Source organism: Pterocles gutturalis, unplaced genomic scaffold (assembly GCF_000699245.1).
Source record: "Pterocles gutturalis isolate BGI_N339 unplaced genomic scaffold, ASM69924v1 scaffold6392, whole genome shotgun sequence".
NCBI classification, from domain to species: domain Eukaryota; kingdom Metazoa; phylum Chordata; class Aves; order Pterocliformes; family Pteroclidae; genus Pterocles; species Pterocles gutturalis.
The window spans coordinates 1-16,464 of record NW_010107782.1 but is presented as its reverse complement, the minus strand read 5'-3'; the positions used below and the strand labels follow the sequence as shown (position 1 = coordinate 16,464).

The 16,464-nt window shown below is 41.1% G+C and overlaps 1 protein-coding gene across 1 annotated transcript; it reads right to left on the bottom strand.

The window, feature by feature from the left end:
- Positions 1-1,192: 1,192 nt before the first annotated feature.
- Positions 1,193-16,095, bottom strand: CCDC7 (coiled-coil domain containing 7). The gene is made up of 22 exons (XM_010088220.1): positions 15,961-16,095; positions 14,411-14,501; positions 12,960-13,034; positions 12,336-12,433; positions 11,816-11,848; positions 10,965-11,093; positions 10,486-10,655; positions 9,972-10,083; positions 9,753-9,848; positions 9,406-9,531; positions 8,589-8,684; positions 8,050-8,145; positions 7,632-7,784; positions 7,317-7,412; positions 6,490-6,579; positions 5,530-5,632; positions 4,730-4,887; positions 4,461-4,622; positions 3,874-3,933; positions 3,172-3,342; positions 2,121-2,207; positions 1,193-1,273 (listed from the first exon to the last, which is right to left on the bottom strand). Exons 1-22 carry the CDS (start codon positions 16,093-16,095, stop codon positions 1,193-1,195), a joined length of 2,418 nt encoding a protein of 805 aa, XP_010086522.1.
- Positions 16,096-16,464: the final 369 nt, after the last annotated feature.

Genomic DNA, 16,464 nt, shown 5'->3' with positions numbered 1-16,464 from the left:
ACTGTGCTGCCACTCCGTGAGGCAAGTGCCACCTTGGTCCCCTTTCTTAAGGGGAAGGAAAGCAAGCTGCTGGAACCAACATTTATTCATTAAGAGTGAATTTTGCCCTCAGAAACAAAAAGCTCATGAGCAGCCTTTCTTTTACCATGTAGTTAGGACACTACACGTTCATAACAGTTCTTAAGCATCAGGATTTGAAGTACAGAAAACCACAACTGAAGAGGCAGATGCTGTTACGAGGATTTGTTGCTAGCAGACTTGGAGGAAAAAAATTAAAATCAAAGCGTTTAGTACCAACATTCTTCACCCTTTGTCATTAGTTTTTTTTTTTAAATAAAAGGTATTCTCAGTGTGCATTTACAATACCTGGAATTCAGCTTTAAAAATTTAAAATGGTTTACTGTCCCTTCTTCCCAATGCTAACAACCTATGGTACAGACTAATAGATCAGTTTTAAAGGCGACTGAGTATTAGGTACTGTAATTAAGACCATTTTAAATATTATTTTTCTTTAAGAAAAGTAAAACTGGACAACTCTAAAGTTGTGCTCTCAAATTAAATAATCATCAACATGCAGCCTTCAGGACTGCAGGCCAGGATATACGCACCTTAAATTACACAGTGATACGAAAAAATGCGAACTATTAGTTATGTCAGTATAACAAGGCAAGGCAGATTTCTTTTTTGGTTAAAGCTCCTGCTCCTGTTCTTTGAAAGGCTTTTCAAACTGTCAGAAACTCAATCCAGCACTGCCAGCGGTTCTTCCCATTGCTTGCTTCCCACAGCGAGACCAGGAGGCTCCACTGTGCCTGGAGGGAACTCCAGCGCTCCGTGACCGAAGCCGGAGTCACCAGCAGGACAGATGCGCGTGTCAGAAGCCTGCACTGCCAGCACCAGTGTTAGTGAGGTTAACATCACCCTTTGGTGCCAGGAAAACAAGATGGATGAGCACAAGGAGCTGACTTCCATCAAGAGACCACGGAGACAATGGTCCTCGACCAGCCCAGAAGAGGTGGTTCAGTTTGTAGTGGAAATTTCTCCTTGCACAGTATTAGTTTTGTAAACAGTGTCAAAAGTTCTTGTACAAAATACTGCAATGACAGTGATTAAGACACACCTGAATTAGTGTGTTCAGCGTTCTTTTCACAGAAAAAAAAGTGGCTAGATGCTGACTGCCCATTTTCAGGTTCCCTTAAGGCCACAGTGTCCTTGGGCTCGAGATAGATGGCCGGATACTGCCTTTGGGAGATGGCTTTGACCCAAACCATGACATCTAGGACAGGAAAGCAAAACACACATTATGCTAGGCTCACACTTTCAAAAAGCTGAAGATTTGAAAAAGAAAGAATATGGTACATGCACATCTCCCCATCCTTTGATGAAAAGAACTATTTCTAAAACAACACTTCAGACTGAAGAAGGGAAGATAGTTTCACACAATCAGATCTGGAAGAAACAGCATTAATTTGCCACAAGTGAAGATGGCTGAAGATTACACTTACATATATCCCTTTAAAATAATTACAGGTTACAAATCTTCAGCCATTTCAACACAGTACCCTTAGTCAATCCAGTGTTAAACTGTTCCCTGAACAAGACAGCAAGGAAATCTCCCTCCGCTGCAATCAAACGCAGACTGAACACGTCCAGTTTACTGAGTGCGTGGAGGTGAATGCAGGACATGGAAGGAACTGGGGCAGCACTCATTTATGAACATTCACCAACAACCAGGGATATACAGGAGATCTCATTTTATGCACTGGAAAGGAGAAACAGATCTAAGCCCAGTGTCAAGACGACAAACCAAGAATTCAGCTTCCTGCTTTTAAACATTTCACTGTGCTCCAGCAAGAAGCTTCCAGCTTCCCTCCACAGACTGAGCCCCTGGGCAACACTGTGCTGTTACTCCTTCTCTGACGCACTGAAAAGTCTTCCCATCACAGAAATGGACAATTTCTGACATGTATGTATGTAATTAGCTACCATTTCAATGATAAATTACATTTATTATTATAGCTAACATTTGGAAGAGATACTTTTCGTCATCTCCCAGCAACTAAGAATTTCCATTCTGTCTGCTGGAGTCCTGGGAGAACCTACAAGTGGAACAGAACCCTTACCTTGTACTCCAAAGTTTCTTTGAGCATGTTTTCTTCCTCTTGTGAAAAATTCAGTAACACAGATACAGCTTTAATTAGATGGAATGCCTGAAAGAAACCAGAGTATTTTGTTGCTTATTAGCTCTTGAGCTCTACATTCTGGACTCTGGTGCAGCAGTTCTTCTGTAGGTTTGGTCACAGACTTTTAGTCACAACTGTAAAGAGCAGACCAGCACCTTCCGTTATCCCCAGTTCCAATAGACTAGCACGGCCTGTGTCTTAGGTCTTCAGTTTGTGTTCCTGGCTTTCTGTTGTTTATGATTAGTTTGCATATTTTGGGGGAAGAAGACAAATGAGGAGCCTAGTCAGTTAGAACAGGTAAGAAGGTTGGCTCCTATGGTTTGTAAGCTTTGAAAAGTTTATCAAACCAGCACGTAGGCAGGAAAGAATCACGCTGTTTTAAATATACACTTCAGCATAGTAACTCTATAGTACTGATATTCTAAACGGGACACATAATGCAGAGTTAGTAAAGGAGTCAAGCACTCGGGATACCATGGAGTTGCACAATTATTTCTTGCTCTTGCCCCCTGAGTTGCCATTAAGCAAAGTATATTATTGGCATGACTTTACCTTTAATTTTTTGACACCATGTGGAGAATATGACGGAGCTCCAAATACACAAGGAATTACCTCTTACAGATCAACAGCAAGTGGTTTATGTATTTTTCTTGGGGGTTTTTTTCCATCTTTCTTAAATGTACAACCACACTACTCTACACACTCCATATGCTTTTTAGAGTAGTGCAGAGGGAATGTCTTATAGCTTCAGATCTTTAACTTCCAGACATAACTACCTCTTAAAAAATTCACATTTCCCTTTCATTTAGTTCATAATAATCTAAAACACAAACATATCACTGTTAGCCATTTTGCTTCATTGTGCTGAATCACTCAACAACTTTCGAGTGTAGAAGTACGGAACTGACACAGAAGTGTCCTTAGCAGGTAAGAGGTGGCAGTTCCTAGAGGAAGACAGACTTAGAAAGAGAAGCTACGTGTACATCTTTACCTCAGATTCCCGGCAGGACATGAATTTTAGTACAACATGCTTAAGGTATTCGAAGTTTATCTCCCTGGAGTCATTTAAATCAGAGTTATTCGTGACAGTCACAGAAGCATTAGGCACTTCAGAATTTGCTTTTTCACGTACTTCAGGTACCTCACCGTCAGGCCTTATTTTCTAAAAAAAGAAAGAGAGAAGTACATTGGAGACTCAGTCAGCTTGACACTGGGAGAGGATCCAGGTCCGAGACCCCTAACACAGAGGGCTTGCATCCACAAGTTAGGTACAACCAGGGCATCAACAGGACAAGCTTCTCATCCTTCATGGGATCACAGTGGGGAAGCGGCTTCACCTCTCCCTAGACTCTAGGGGAGAAGCTAGCTGCTGTTAGCGTTACGTGCACGTTACCCAAACCAACACGGAACTGGCTCCACGGCAGAAACTGTCACCTGATAATTTCCTTTTATCGCTAACCTGCTCTGTGCCTTTCAAACGTGGGCTTTCTCCAAAACAATTTTCAAGCTCAGAAAAATAACATCAGAATATTTTAAAACAGCTGTTATTTTTTTTTAAATAATTTTTTTCTTGGAGAGGAAAACTATTGTAGCAGGGATTAAAAGGGAGCTTTCCCTGGGGCAGATATCACTCCCACAGTAAAACTTAGCTGAATGGCAGCTAAGCAGCAATTAAACCTCAGTTGACCCTTACCAACTCTTTCTGGAGGGTCTTCTTGAGCTCTGCCATTCTCTGCTGTAGCTGCTTTATCATCTGTAAGCAGAGCAAAGGATAGTGTTAATGCAGTATTCATTGTCAGGACACATTCTGACCCACAGAGACACGGAAAAACCCAGGACAAACAAGTGTAATTAATGAAACAATCATTAAACAACACTGACAGCTCTGGAGAAGCAGCCTGAATGTCTCGCCTTTCTAGCTGCACACATTAGCAGGCATGTGACAGGATACTTGGGCTTTCATGTGACAGCACAGTGGAAGTGAACTGAATTCACACAAAAGGGCTCTGCAGGAAAGCTGTAAACGCTATAATTTGGTGCATCTTTCCTCTAAAATTGGTAAAGATTCCTACAATTCTGGCTGCGGTTTTTATCCACTGTTGCTAGATCCTTGTGCAATCCAGAGGAAAAAAAAATTCACTCACAGAATACTGGATTCAGATTGGACGTGCCACTTTGGGAAGCCTGTCCTTCCAAGGCTGCAGCATGGGCAGCACCAATTATTAGGCTTCCTAATTAAACGGGGAAAGACTAACAGGTATTTCTGCTGTTTCAGTTCACCTTGTTTTTCTCAGCAATTTGCTGCTCCAGCTCTCTGTTATCCTTCTGAAGCTGAATGATGTCTGTAGCTGCTACCTCTCCATTCTGTTCCACCACTCGGTTGTCTGGAGAATGTACATGCTCATTGTTCAAGGCTCTCGTTGATTCCTCTAGTTCTGAAACCTACAAAAATGAAGAGAGTGAATTGGAGAGAGATCATGACTTTTGCAGCCCATGAACACTTCCCAAGGAGAAAGTCAGACTTCTTTTTGGTTATTGGCTGCACTCACATTTTTCTCATGTTCTCTGGCCAGCAGGCACTCCTGGATCTGCAACTTCAGTTCATCAATTTCCTTTCTTGCCATTTCTTCTTTCTCCACCGCTTGGCTATTACTTGCTTCTACGTCAGATTGCAACTGATGCATTTGCAGCAGGACAGCTTCATGATCTGAGAAAGGAGAGACCTGCTTAGTATCAGTCTACTGAATCAAATGGGAGTTGCTAATTATTTTTCTTAAATGAACCAAGTTACAGTGACAGTAAATCCTGATCTTTTTGCCTTGCTCTGTCATAAAGGCAGAAAGACGATGGAACTTAAGACACCCAAGCTCACATGCATGTTTTTGCAAAGGAGCAGCCCATCTGAAAGTCAAGGTGATTTTAGTACTTAACATAATTATCAATTCTACCTGATCTAGAAAACACCCATCGAAAGTCTGACTTGTGCTGCGACTGCACAGGAACACTTGGGGCTCAGCCCAAATGGCTCCTGACACATGGCTAGCCAACAGAACGGTGCAACAAGAGCCTACAGGTTTGTCCCCTTTCTAAATAACGGCAACACAGCAAGATTTGTTATTTTATAGTGTATAGACGTAAGACCTTGATTTTAAAAAGTGGTTTTGTTTCTAAGGATGCAGTAGAGAGACTGTTTGATTGTTACAGAAGGATACAAGATTTTGAAAATTCTAATAGATTAAGTGTGGAAGAGAAATCTAGAATTATTGCAATCTATAGACAGGCAAGCCCAGAACTAGAGACTGTACTTCAATAAAGCTGTCTGGGATACGGCAGATTCATTTGGTCTAACCTTGACTGAGCTGGTTTAGTTCTTCTTTCTGTTTTAGAAGCACATCACCTTTTTCATCAATCAGCTGGTCTTTTTCCTTTATTAACGAGGCCAGATGTGAAACCTTCAAAGCAGGCAAACAAACAAACAGAAATCATTAAACATATAAAACCAGATGAGGGTGTTGAAAGATTTCAACGTAGCTCTGAGGTTCAGATTTTTTTTTTCCTGTGGGAAGAATTTTTGACAAAGGCAGTGGCTGCCTCAGCTCTGTGCTCAGCAATACACCATCTTGAAAAAGCAGTTTGTGCAGCATTAGCATTACAGGTAACATGATGTGGATGTTCGCTCTATCCAGAGATGTACAGAAGGCATCACCTGTGCAATGCTGACCTCATTAAAAAGCACTGAAGCCAATGTGCTTTAAGAGCTCCACACTTTGCTTCTGACAAACTCGGTGCCACAATTACTGATTGCCTGACAACCAGCAGGTGGCAGCTGTAAAACAGCTGCTGAGCAAAACCAAAGATCACCTTACACCCCTTTTACACACAGCTGGGCCAAGCACGCACAGACCTGCAACACTCCCAGAAGAATAAATAAACCAAAAGATGGGACTAAATTCAAACTTAATGTTGGCAATTCCCAGCTCAAGCAAACATGAGCTTAACATTACACCTTGACCACTTTTACCAAAAGAAGTAAAAAAAGAGCAAACCAAGACTAGCTAGAATTTCCATTTGGTTACTGGATACAACAGTGGAATAACGCACAGAAGTTGATGACATTCTTGTGCAGGCATTTACACAGGCACTCTTAAGTTTCAAGCTTACTGAGGCCACCACTGCTGTCCTGCATGCTGAGGGTATGGTTCTGATTAATGTTCCTGACTGTTACAACACTTAAGTACAAATCTAGTCTGGTCAGTGAAAGGTGGGGAGCACCCAAAAAATACTTTTTAGACTGTTGGTATGAACCAACCTGCTGTTGTAACTCCTCTCTTTGTTTTCGTGTTTCTTCCAATGCTTTGGCAATTTCGATGCTGACAGTCTCTCTGCTGCTCAGTTCATTCTGCAAACCAAAAATAATTCAGAGATTACTCAAGACGACTAAAATCAAGTCAGGCTCTCATCTTGAAATGCAAATCCAGTAGCAGCTACAATTTACGGGTGTTCTAACACACAATGGTTTACACTTCCACATGAGTTACTGTTTTGTTTTACTGCACTGCTGCTATCTGCACATGTAAGAGCAACACAGAATGACGTAAGACGCCAAATGTATCTAATGCTAAAAAGATCTTTTAGCTTGAAGTCTTTATTACAAAGTAGTTCCTTCCTACAACTGATCTTTATTACAATTGTGCAACCACGAGTAGCTACAGGAAAAAAAAAAAAACTGTCAACAATCTAAAATTACAGTCAAAAGACTAAGTATAAGCTTTAAATACCTGACCAACTTAAGTTTTAACTTTTGTTTTGAATGTTATGAGTGGAATTTGATGTTGAACGATTCTGTATTCATTACTGCTAACAGGATTTAAAAGCTCTTCATGCCTGACAATACGGGAATGCATTATTTCTGCCTGATTTAGGCAGACCCAAGCATTCTGTTTCAGAAAAGGATCAGCCATTTGTAACGCTCCTCAAATGCATTTCTACCGAGTACCAAAGATGATTTACAGCTGTAAGCACACACAAACCGAATGTAATGAGAGTCCAAGCATTGAGAATGTAATACACTTTGCCCTCAACCGTGTCTCAAACTAGGCTCTGTATTTAACCGTCACTGGCCAACTAAGCCCTTACCTTTAGCCTGTTCAGTTCAGACTCTTGTCTTTTTAAGGAGCTCTCATACTCTTCTCTGCTTCCACTAAGATTTTCATTTTCCTTTTCCAACTGGCTCTGTAAAATAAAGATTGGTTAAACACTAAATACAGCTATTCTAATGCTTTAACAATTAAATGCATCAAATGCTTTGTTCATATTTAGTTCCTCAAAGTGAGAGATCTTCTACTATAATGCTAGGAGCACTGAATAAGAACATTCAGACAAGGTCTGCAAGCCATGTTACAATCATTTTGTGAAGACTCCCATGGCCCACTGAACAGTTTCGGTACTTACGATCCTGTGCTGAGCAGCTGTTTTATCAAACTCCCAAGCCTTCTCAAGCGCAGCAATCTGAGACTCCAGCCCAGTCACTTTCTGATCGTACTGATGTTTCTCATCTAAAATCTGTTGCTGTAGTTTACTTCTTTCATCCTCTAGATCAGCTTGCTTAAGAGAAATAAAGAACACTACATCAATAAAATGGTATTTTGAAGCTCTGACAAGAATCAGACACCATTCCACGAGGCATCTACTCAGACTGAAGCAACACTGTTCCTTGGGCAGCAGCATCATGTACTCATATACAGGGACTAGTTTAGGGGACAAACAGCAAGAGAACACTCGAGGAACGAAACAATCATGGAGAAATTAGTGTCTCTGGGGATGCTGCTGATCTGGTACTGGTCAATGAAACATCATGCAGCATACTCACCAGCTTCTGGATCTCCAGATTCTGCTCAGCAGCTGCTTCTTTGCTCTCTTTCAATGCTTCTGTTGCAATCCGTAGTTTTTGTTCCAGTTCTTTATTCTAAAATATAACTATACATTAAATTCCTTATCCATTGGCATCTATATTATAATAAAAAAAGCGTATAGAATGTGGGATGACCCAGTAGGGGAAGGTAAACATTAAAACCAGGAAACCACACAGTTCAGAGAGACTGCCCACTTCACACATGCTGCTCTTAAAAACTCTTCACCACGCCACTACCCCAGCAACGCTTCCACTTCAGCTATTTGTTTCTTAGGACAGGGAAGAGATGCATGGAATCTCTAACTTCATAACCTCCAGGCCCTTCTCCACCACCGAAGATGGGGAGATGGAGAGACGTTGATCAATTAGACTTTCTTTTCAAGGCTGTGACTTGTAGTCTCACCTTTGGCTGAGAGCACAAGTGCAGTGAGGGGAAGAGCTACAGGGCATAAAGAGGCTGGAAACAGTGGGAATTTGTAGTGATGAAAAACACGGACCTGTGTTTCCAATCGGTTCACAGTCTCAGTGTGATGTGTTCTGTCTATTAGTATCTGCTGCCTGGTTTCATCCAGTTTCTGCTCAAGAGAGGCTTTCTGAAGATTACATCAAGATGAAGAACAAGAGGAAGGATGGACAAAGATAATTAATATTTTCCTTTATATTTTGTTAATAATGTGAAACTAAAAGTGAACAGTTATATTGATGCACAATACAGCTTTGCTCTTGGGAACCAGCAAGTTTGATGCTACTGCAGAGGGCTCCATAGATCATGTTGCCATAGGGATAACATCCTTACTATTAAGAATGGGAAATTCACTGGCATCCTGTCATGATCCAGATTTAAACTCTAATCAACAGCCAGGTCATAATTTTCTCACCCAGGCCAAGTTTAAGGGATTAAAAAATATTTTTTTTTAAAGCTTAACTTCTGCATCACAGCAAACAAACAAGCAAAGCAGGCAAAACATTTGCTGTTCTCTGTAAGGATTAACCAATAAAACTGTCAAGTTCTGCCTCCCGTGGGGAAGTTAAAAAGCTGCTCTTTTGCTTCTAAGCAGTCAGATGTGTTGCCTAAACAGACAATGCAGAAAGAGCAGTAAGGACATCTGTGCCATATCTACATAAACAGGCTCCTTGTAGTCACCCACACAATTCTGTCCAGCAGAGACAGCACGCCAATACACACTGAAGAGAAACTACGCCTGCATTACATCATCATATATCCTTTCCACCTGTGTAAGTAATGTATGTCCTAAAAAAAAAAAACAACTCACAAAGATTGCACTTTTAAGCAGCCTATAAATGCATAATCACCTCCTTGAGTAGCTCCTGCACATGTTCATCCCCTGAAAGATTTCTTTCTAGCTTCTTTTCCAAGGAAGATACTTTTTCCTGCAGCTGTTCAGTAAGTTGATTTCTCTCAGCAAATTCAAAAGCCATCTGTGAGAACAAGAAATCACAGAATGTTTTTTTGTAGTGAAGCTTTTGGGTAATCCATTGTGGTTTGACTTTAAAAAGTGCCACTAGAAAGAGCAAAGTCTTATTTGAAAAGACAATACGATCCCAAAACACTTTCGACACCAGATTTCGAACGCACAGCGCATTACCCAAGTGTACACCTTTACAACAGCCACCAGCAGATGCAGCTGAAAACACTTAACCTTTTGCTTGTGTTGTTCGTATTCCACCTTCAGAGATTCATGCTCCACCTGTAACATTTCCAGTCTCTTCTCACAACCAGAACCAGCAACTCGAGCCTAAAAAATTTGAGAAATTACTTACTTTGAAACTCAGATTCCCAAAAACACGTAATTGATATCTAATCTAGCTTCTGCAGACAAGGAGCTCTTTGAATCAAATCTCACTTAACTCAAACTTACATTTTGCAAGTCTACAGAAAGCTGCTGAATGACAGTTTGTAGCTCCTGTTCTCTTAATTCCAGAGCAGTGATCTTATTTTCTGCATTTGTCTCAGCTGTCATTAGTTCATCTCTTCACAGAAAGAGAATAAAAAAAGTGACATAACTGTTTCAGAAAAATAATCTTTAGCAGGTAATTCTGCTTCTTAAGAAAATGGACTAGGCAACATCAACAAGGTTTTCTTGTCCTAAAACCAGCCATTGCTTGATTATACACTTTCCAAAAAGTGACAGTTAAGCATTCAAACTATGAAAAAAAACCCGAAATCGTAACAAGCTTATAAAATCCTAAACAAGTCCTACTTTAATTGGCTTGAAAAGAAATACAAACATGGCACTCACATGGGCACACCTGAAGCAATTATTCACTCAGCTCACTACATACATAAACTGTTCCAAAATGACAGAGCTGGGCACGAAGTAAAAGTACAGGGGAAATGAATACACCACTCTTCATGGAACACCACATCCATACCTCTGGGCCTGCAGCTCCAAAAACTGCTGCTGCAGCTCCTGAAGATCCTTCCTTAGGCCTGATGCCTCGCTGCTTGCATCCTGAAGCGCCTCCTTAGTGCGGGTGAGCTCTCGAGTGCACACCTCCAGTTCCTGCTCTGTTTTGCTCAGAGACTCTTCCTTTTTCAAAAGCTGAACATTAGAACATTATCTTTGACAATACAGATGACCTGATAATACTGATAAAATCTTCACATGGAAACTTGTTTCTTTTATTAAGTTATGAGCTCAACTAAATGAAACAATATATCATTCCCAGAAGAGTCACTGTTGGAATAAACTATGTAATGCTGTATGCACGTACCTCCTGTTGGGGTTTTGACACTGACCAAGACTGTATACAAGCATTAACGCAAAAGAAATTAATGCAGAGATTTCTGTATTATAACAGAAATCCTGTCTTTTAGGAAAGAAAAAAAAACAAGTTTAAAATAACCTTACCATGTGTTTAACTTTGGCAATTTCCTGCTGTTGAAAGCCCTCCAGTTCATCGATTTCATCTCTTTTTTGAAAGAGGTTCAAACTCTGCTCCTTCACTTCTTGCAACTGCTTTTCAAGCATTTTTTTTTCCTGATAAACGAACAAAAACAAAAGGAATCCAAGAATATCTGTATGCTCATTTCAAATCAATGGGCATTTAGTTCAGCTCTCTGGGAAAGGAATCTTGTCTTGCAGCCATAAAGCTCTCTGATGGTGCTACATGTAGAACTAGAAATTCTTGCAGTAGGCAACGTGGAGGAAACTACCAACCTTCAAAAATCTCAAAAAAAAATCCATATTCATTACAATGCAGCCAATGATCACCTAAGCGAACTCTTACAAATGGACTGCAAATAGCAGCATGGTTAATGCCTTCACAATCAGAGATGCTTTAAAATGGACTGAGCTAAACAGCTGGAACAACTACAAGACTGAAATCCTGTGTTAAAAAAATGAAACTATTTGTTAGGGATTTATTTCATGAAACAGATGACCTACTGCAGGACCTCAACCAAAGTCACTCCCTCTTTCTGCATCCCAGCTGCCTCCTCTGTAATAAAGAAAACTACTGTTCCACCTTACAGAACATCTTCCTCATCATAACCCATCATTCTTTACTTCCCCACTGAAAAATAATTCCAGAAATATCTCCTGAAGCATTTGGGCTGGTAACAAAAGCAAATCTCAGGCCTCTCCCACTGAAGGAAGATCAAATAATAACAAGAGCTGAACAGAGCTGAGCTGTAGGAAGTGTGAAGGCTGGAATTTAAAAATACCCACTCAAGAAACCCCCAAGCCCAAAGGTTCATTACCTTTTCAACTTGAGTCAGTTTTTCCATCCACTCCTGAACAAGAAAGGAGAGAAAAAAATCAAAATCAACTTGTAGACTTTCAAGGACATTATGGTAAAAAGAAATAATCATAGTGATACTAAGTTGTGGTAATGATTAAAAAAAATACCAGCAAAAGAAAAGTACGAGCAGTGTTTTACTATATAAACACTGAGGAATCACTCATGCTACCTGAATACATAAGCTTTATACAAGTAAAATAAAAGCGGCAACAGGTCTACTGCAATCGAGTCTTACCAAACGCAAGCTTAACCCTTCATTAGAAATCGTTGTGGGCTCTCCTTAAGAACAGCCAGAACAACGACAAGCCCTACCCCATTTCTGGTATTTGAACTCAGTTCTCCCTTCTTCCCTCCACGTTGGCACACTAAGCAGACACAACGCTGAACAGGTATTGTAATTAATGGTGACATCCGCTTAAATCCCGAAGGTCACGCACTTGGATCGCCACAGTCCCGCTGAGCTGCTGAAGCTCTGTTACCTGGTCCTTCTTCTCCAAGGCCAAAGCCATCCCTTCTGCCATCTTGGCTCGACTGGCCTGGTGAGCTTCATTCTGCTCCTGGAACTTCCTCATGGAGGCTACCAACACAGAATCACCAGCTATATTAGAAACTCATATTTTAAAACGGTTTCTCACTTTCCTATAAGTTATTTATAACTTTAAAGAGCTGCTTCTGCAGGTAATTAGCCCCATCTCGACTCTCCAGCACCAACACTGTGCAGCTCACTACCCCACACTGCCCGGGCGCTGGGCAACCGCCAGAAACAACAGAGGACACATGCCCGGGCGCTGGGCAACCGCCAGAAACAGAGGACACACAGACTGCTCCTCCACGGATTGTAACAACGCTGTAGGTTTCAGAAAGGTCTCTCCTGCACATTAGCACCAAATCTGGCAAAAGGAGTATAACAACAACTCTGTTCAACAGCCAACATCCTGCTGCTTTTACACTGTAAATGAGGCAAGAACTCATGTCCTTGCAACCTGGAGGGGCACAGTTTGAAAGGAAACGATTAAAACATCTGGACATCAAACCAGTTTCCTTCCAACCACAACAGTTTTCGACTTAAAAAAAAAATAAAAAGGAAAAATAAAAGTACGTACAATCCTGATGCTTTTCTAATGCATTTTCAAGCTTCTCTTTTATCTTCCGCAAGTTTCGGATCTGATCAGCGTAATCTTGTGTGAGGAGGGAGGAGCACAGACCAGGAATGAACAGACATTGGGGAAGGAAAATTTTTAGGAGGGGGGAAAAAAAAAAAGAAAAAAGAAAAAAGGGATGAGTGGAAAATGACAATGATTTTCTCAACCAGAAAATCATTCATGCTAAGGAAAACTTCGGTGACCATAACAATGAACACAAGCAAATAGTTCTGCACTGCCCAGAGGGTAAATGGTTGGTACAAACAGGAGGACCTGTCCGAGGCGTGCTAGTTACAGAGAAAAGGGCAGTACCAGAGAATGAAGAACTACCCCCACTTTTTACTTCATTCAAGAACAGTGACCTATTCAATTCTGTTTAGGAAAGGCCTCTCAGTGGAGGATGTGAGGACGGACGGGGCCATTCACAGACGCCCGTGCTGCTGGTGGTGCACGTCCTGCAGCGGCCATGAGGCTGAGCCCTGGCTGGTGCTCCCGCTCAGCCAGCAACCTCGCACTCCTGCCCTGCCTTCCCAGCTGAACCGACAGGGCAGGTGGATTTAAAAAATGAAACAAAACACACACAGCTTGGAGAAGTTTACGTACAGTGGAAAGGAGGATTTGCTTACTGATCGGGCTGCCTACGTGAGTCGATACTGAGCGCCTCGCTCTCTCGTACTCAGCCCCACCCAGCACTTCTAAGTTTACCTTATGCAAACAGGTGAACACTCTGCCCTTTCAAATTACAACAGGAAATCATCTTTGAATCCTTTATTTTCTTGAACTGGAGCCTGGTAAGTCTCTAGAATAAATTAAAGTAATCCTAAACTGGCGATAACCTTTCCTCATTACCCAAGGCCTTCTACGAGCTTCGAACAGCAGCAGCATAACACAGTTTAGCCCAGTCTCTGATCTGCTCCACACAGCACGGATGGAAAGCAGAGCCCTCGCTGCAGCTTTACAGAACAAGGCATTGTCTTAGAAACAAGAAAAGCTCCAAGACTCATTAATGTTGAATCCTTTGCTTTTTCTTCATTTTAAAGTTCACCTCTTTAAGGATGACATTGTGCTACTGTTAAGATCAGAAAGCCTAAATCCTAAAGGAAACCAGCCATTACCTACACAGAATAAGTACAATAAAAGCAGGAAAAGACACTCTTTGAAGCATGGGGACAGAAAGCTATCCCAGCTGCTCAAAAGCATCACATAAATGTGTTGTGAAGCTAGCAAAAAAAGAGGCAGTTGTCTCTATTAAAAAAATCAGTTATACTGGATGCTACCTAGTGACAATCAACAAGGTTGTTACAAATCAGTTTAAAAAACCCCAAACCCTAAGCCCCTGTATTTTTAATAAATTTTAAATTAAAGGAAAATATTTCCTAAAGTAACAGAGTTTTATGTGTCAAGATACATACCAGACAGCTTGACCTCCAGCTTTCTTATTTGTTCATTTCTTCTGAACAACTGGGATGAAAGATCCTCTCTAGAGCTGCTTCCATCAGAAGCCTTCGTAGAAAAACAACACTCAAGTAACTCACAAAACTTAGAAAAGGGATCTTGCCATATACTAACACTCTGATAATAAAAACTATCCCACCTAGGAATAATGCTCCAGTTTTTCATGTACAAAGGAAAGTTTTACTAGCACAGCAGAACGCATGAAAAATGCTGAAGAGGAAAAACAGTAAGGGCTCAGATAGCCAGCCCTGCAGGCTGGCCTGTTCCATGAAACACAATACTTCTGAAAGAAGCTATTGCTCAAAACTATCTGTTCAAACTGAAAAAATAATGTTCTACAGGGTCAAAGCAAAAGTCTTTTGGAAAACTAAGTAAGCAGAAAAGAAACAGTAAGGCTCCTCACATGGGATGAGCTTGCTCAGGCACTAATGCAGTGCAACGGTCTCTCCATGCAAAATCTGCCGCATAATCAACTTGTAATTCTCTAGGGAGTCTTTTGCTCCATAAAAATCAATATTAACAGCAGTTAAATGAATCTTGCTAAAACAGCTAATTCTTAGAAGTCTTCTGAAAACCACTGAAGAGTTAAGCTACCATCATCATTTGTTTTCTGTTCTCTAAACTTACAAGACAGCAATTTCTACATGAGAATTTAAGTACAATAAAATGTCAGAAAAACACAAGATTAATGTATTTCCACTGTAAAATGTATTTAAACATTAGGAGTTCCAACTTTCTCCTTAACAGAACTGGAAGTTCAGCTGAGCTTCAGAAAAAAAATGAGTTAAAACTCAACCGGGTAAATAACTTCTCCATTTTGCAAACAGCAAAACAGAATTGTGAAGCGGCTTGCTGCAACAGAGCAGGTACTGTTGGCTCAAGCAGCGGTGCGACAGCGTGTCTTAATCCGGGTTTTGAAAAATATGCGCTACCGGCTTTCATTTAACCCATACGCTCCTGGAAGTACACAGCTTGTTTAAACCACGCTTCATAATGAAGGAGCGTTTAAACCAGACATTGAAGGAACTACAAGAGTTTTGAGTGAACAAAACTGAATACATGTCGCATAAACAAAATGCTTGAGTAGGAAGAGTGTGAGGAAGCCAAGAGGTAAACACAGGTCCACAGCAAGATCGCACCCAAACAGTATCTGGTTTGCTTTCCTACTGCTTCAGTAATTAATTTTACAAATTGGTATCGTACAGTTACTACAACTTTATTCAATGTTTTATGTCAGTTTAACAATGCTCTGTATTGAGACAGCTTTGTAACTCCTGCTTGCGTGGGGATGCAAGCCTGCTAGTAACTACTAAGGTTAACATACAAACATTTTCTCTTGATTATTTAAATTTATTCAAGCTAACGATTCATTTGGGCATAAGACATGCACCTACAAAGACACCGCAATACGTATTCCACTCATACACCAGACTCAGACAGGTTGTCTGTACAGCCATAACAGAAATGCTGCAAAAGAAACCAACGTTCAAAGCAAGGTGTAACTCACAAAGTCGTCGCCGGAGTCTGCTCCCACGGACGTAATCGACTCCTTACTGACGGATCTGGGGATCCTGGCAGCTCCTCCTGGTCTGGGAGCAATCGCTGCCTCTTCCGCTATCTTCTTCTTCAACTTTGCAAACATTTTACTGCTCTACAGCACTGAAACAGCCAAGTACTTCGCAAAGCCACCACCTCCAACACGGTTAATACACTGACACTCTGCTCAAAGCTTCCAGCTGCCGGCATTTAATTTTTTGCTTCATCCACTCAGTGTTATTGCATTTCCAGTTCCACTAAAACCTTCATGGCCTAACAGAACCTGCAGATTAAAGAGAGATGGTTTCACACTAAAAACTTCCACCCGTATTAACCATTTAAAGATAACCAAATGCCTTTGAATGCCGTATCTGTTATAAGCTGTTTTTAAAAGAGTCACCCAGAGCAGAACCCTTTAAAAAACCCCAAACCAACCCGTGACAGGGCTCAGCGGCACGGCTGGAACCCCGGAGAC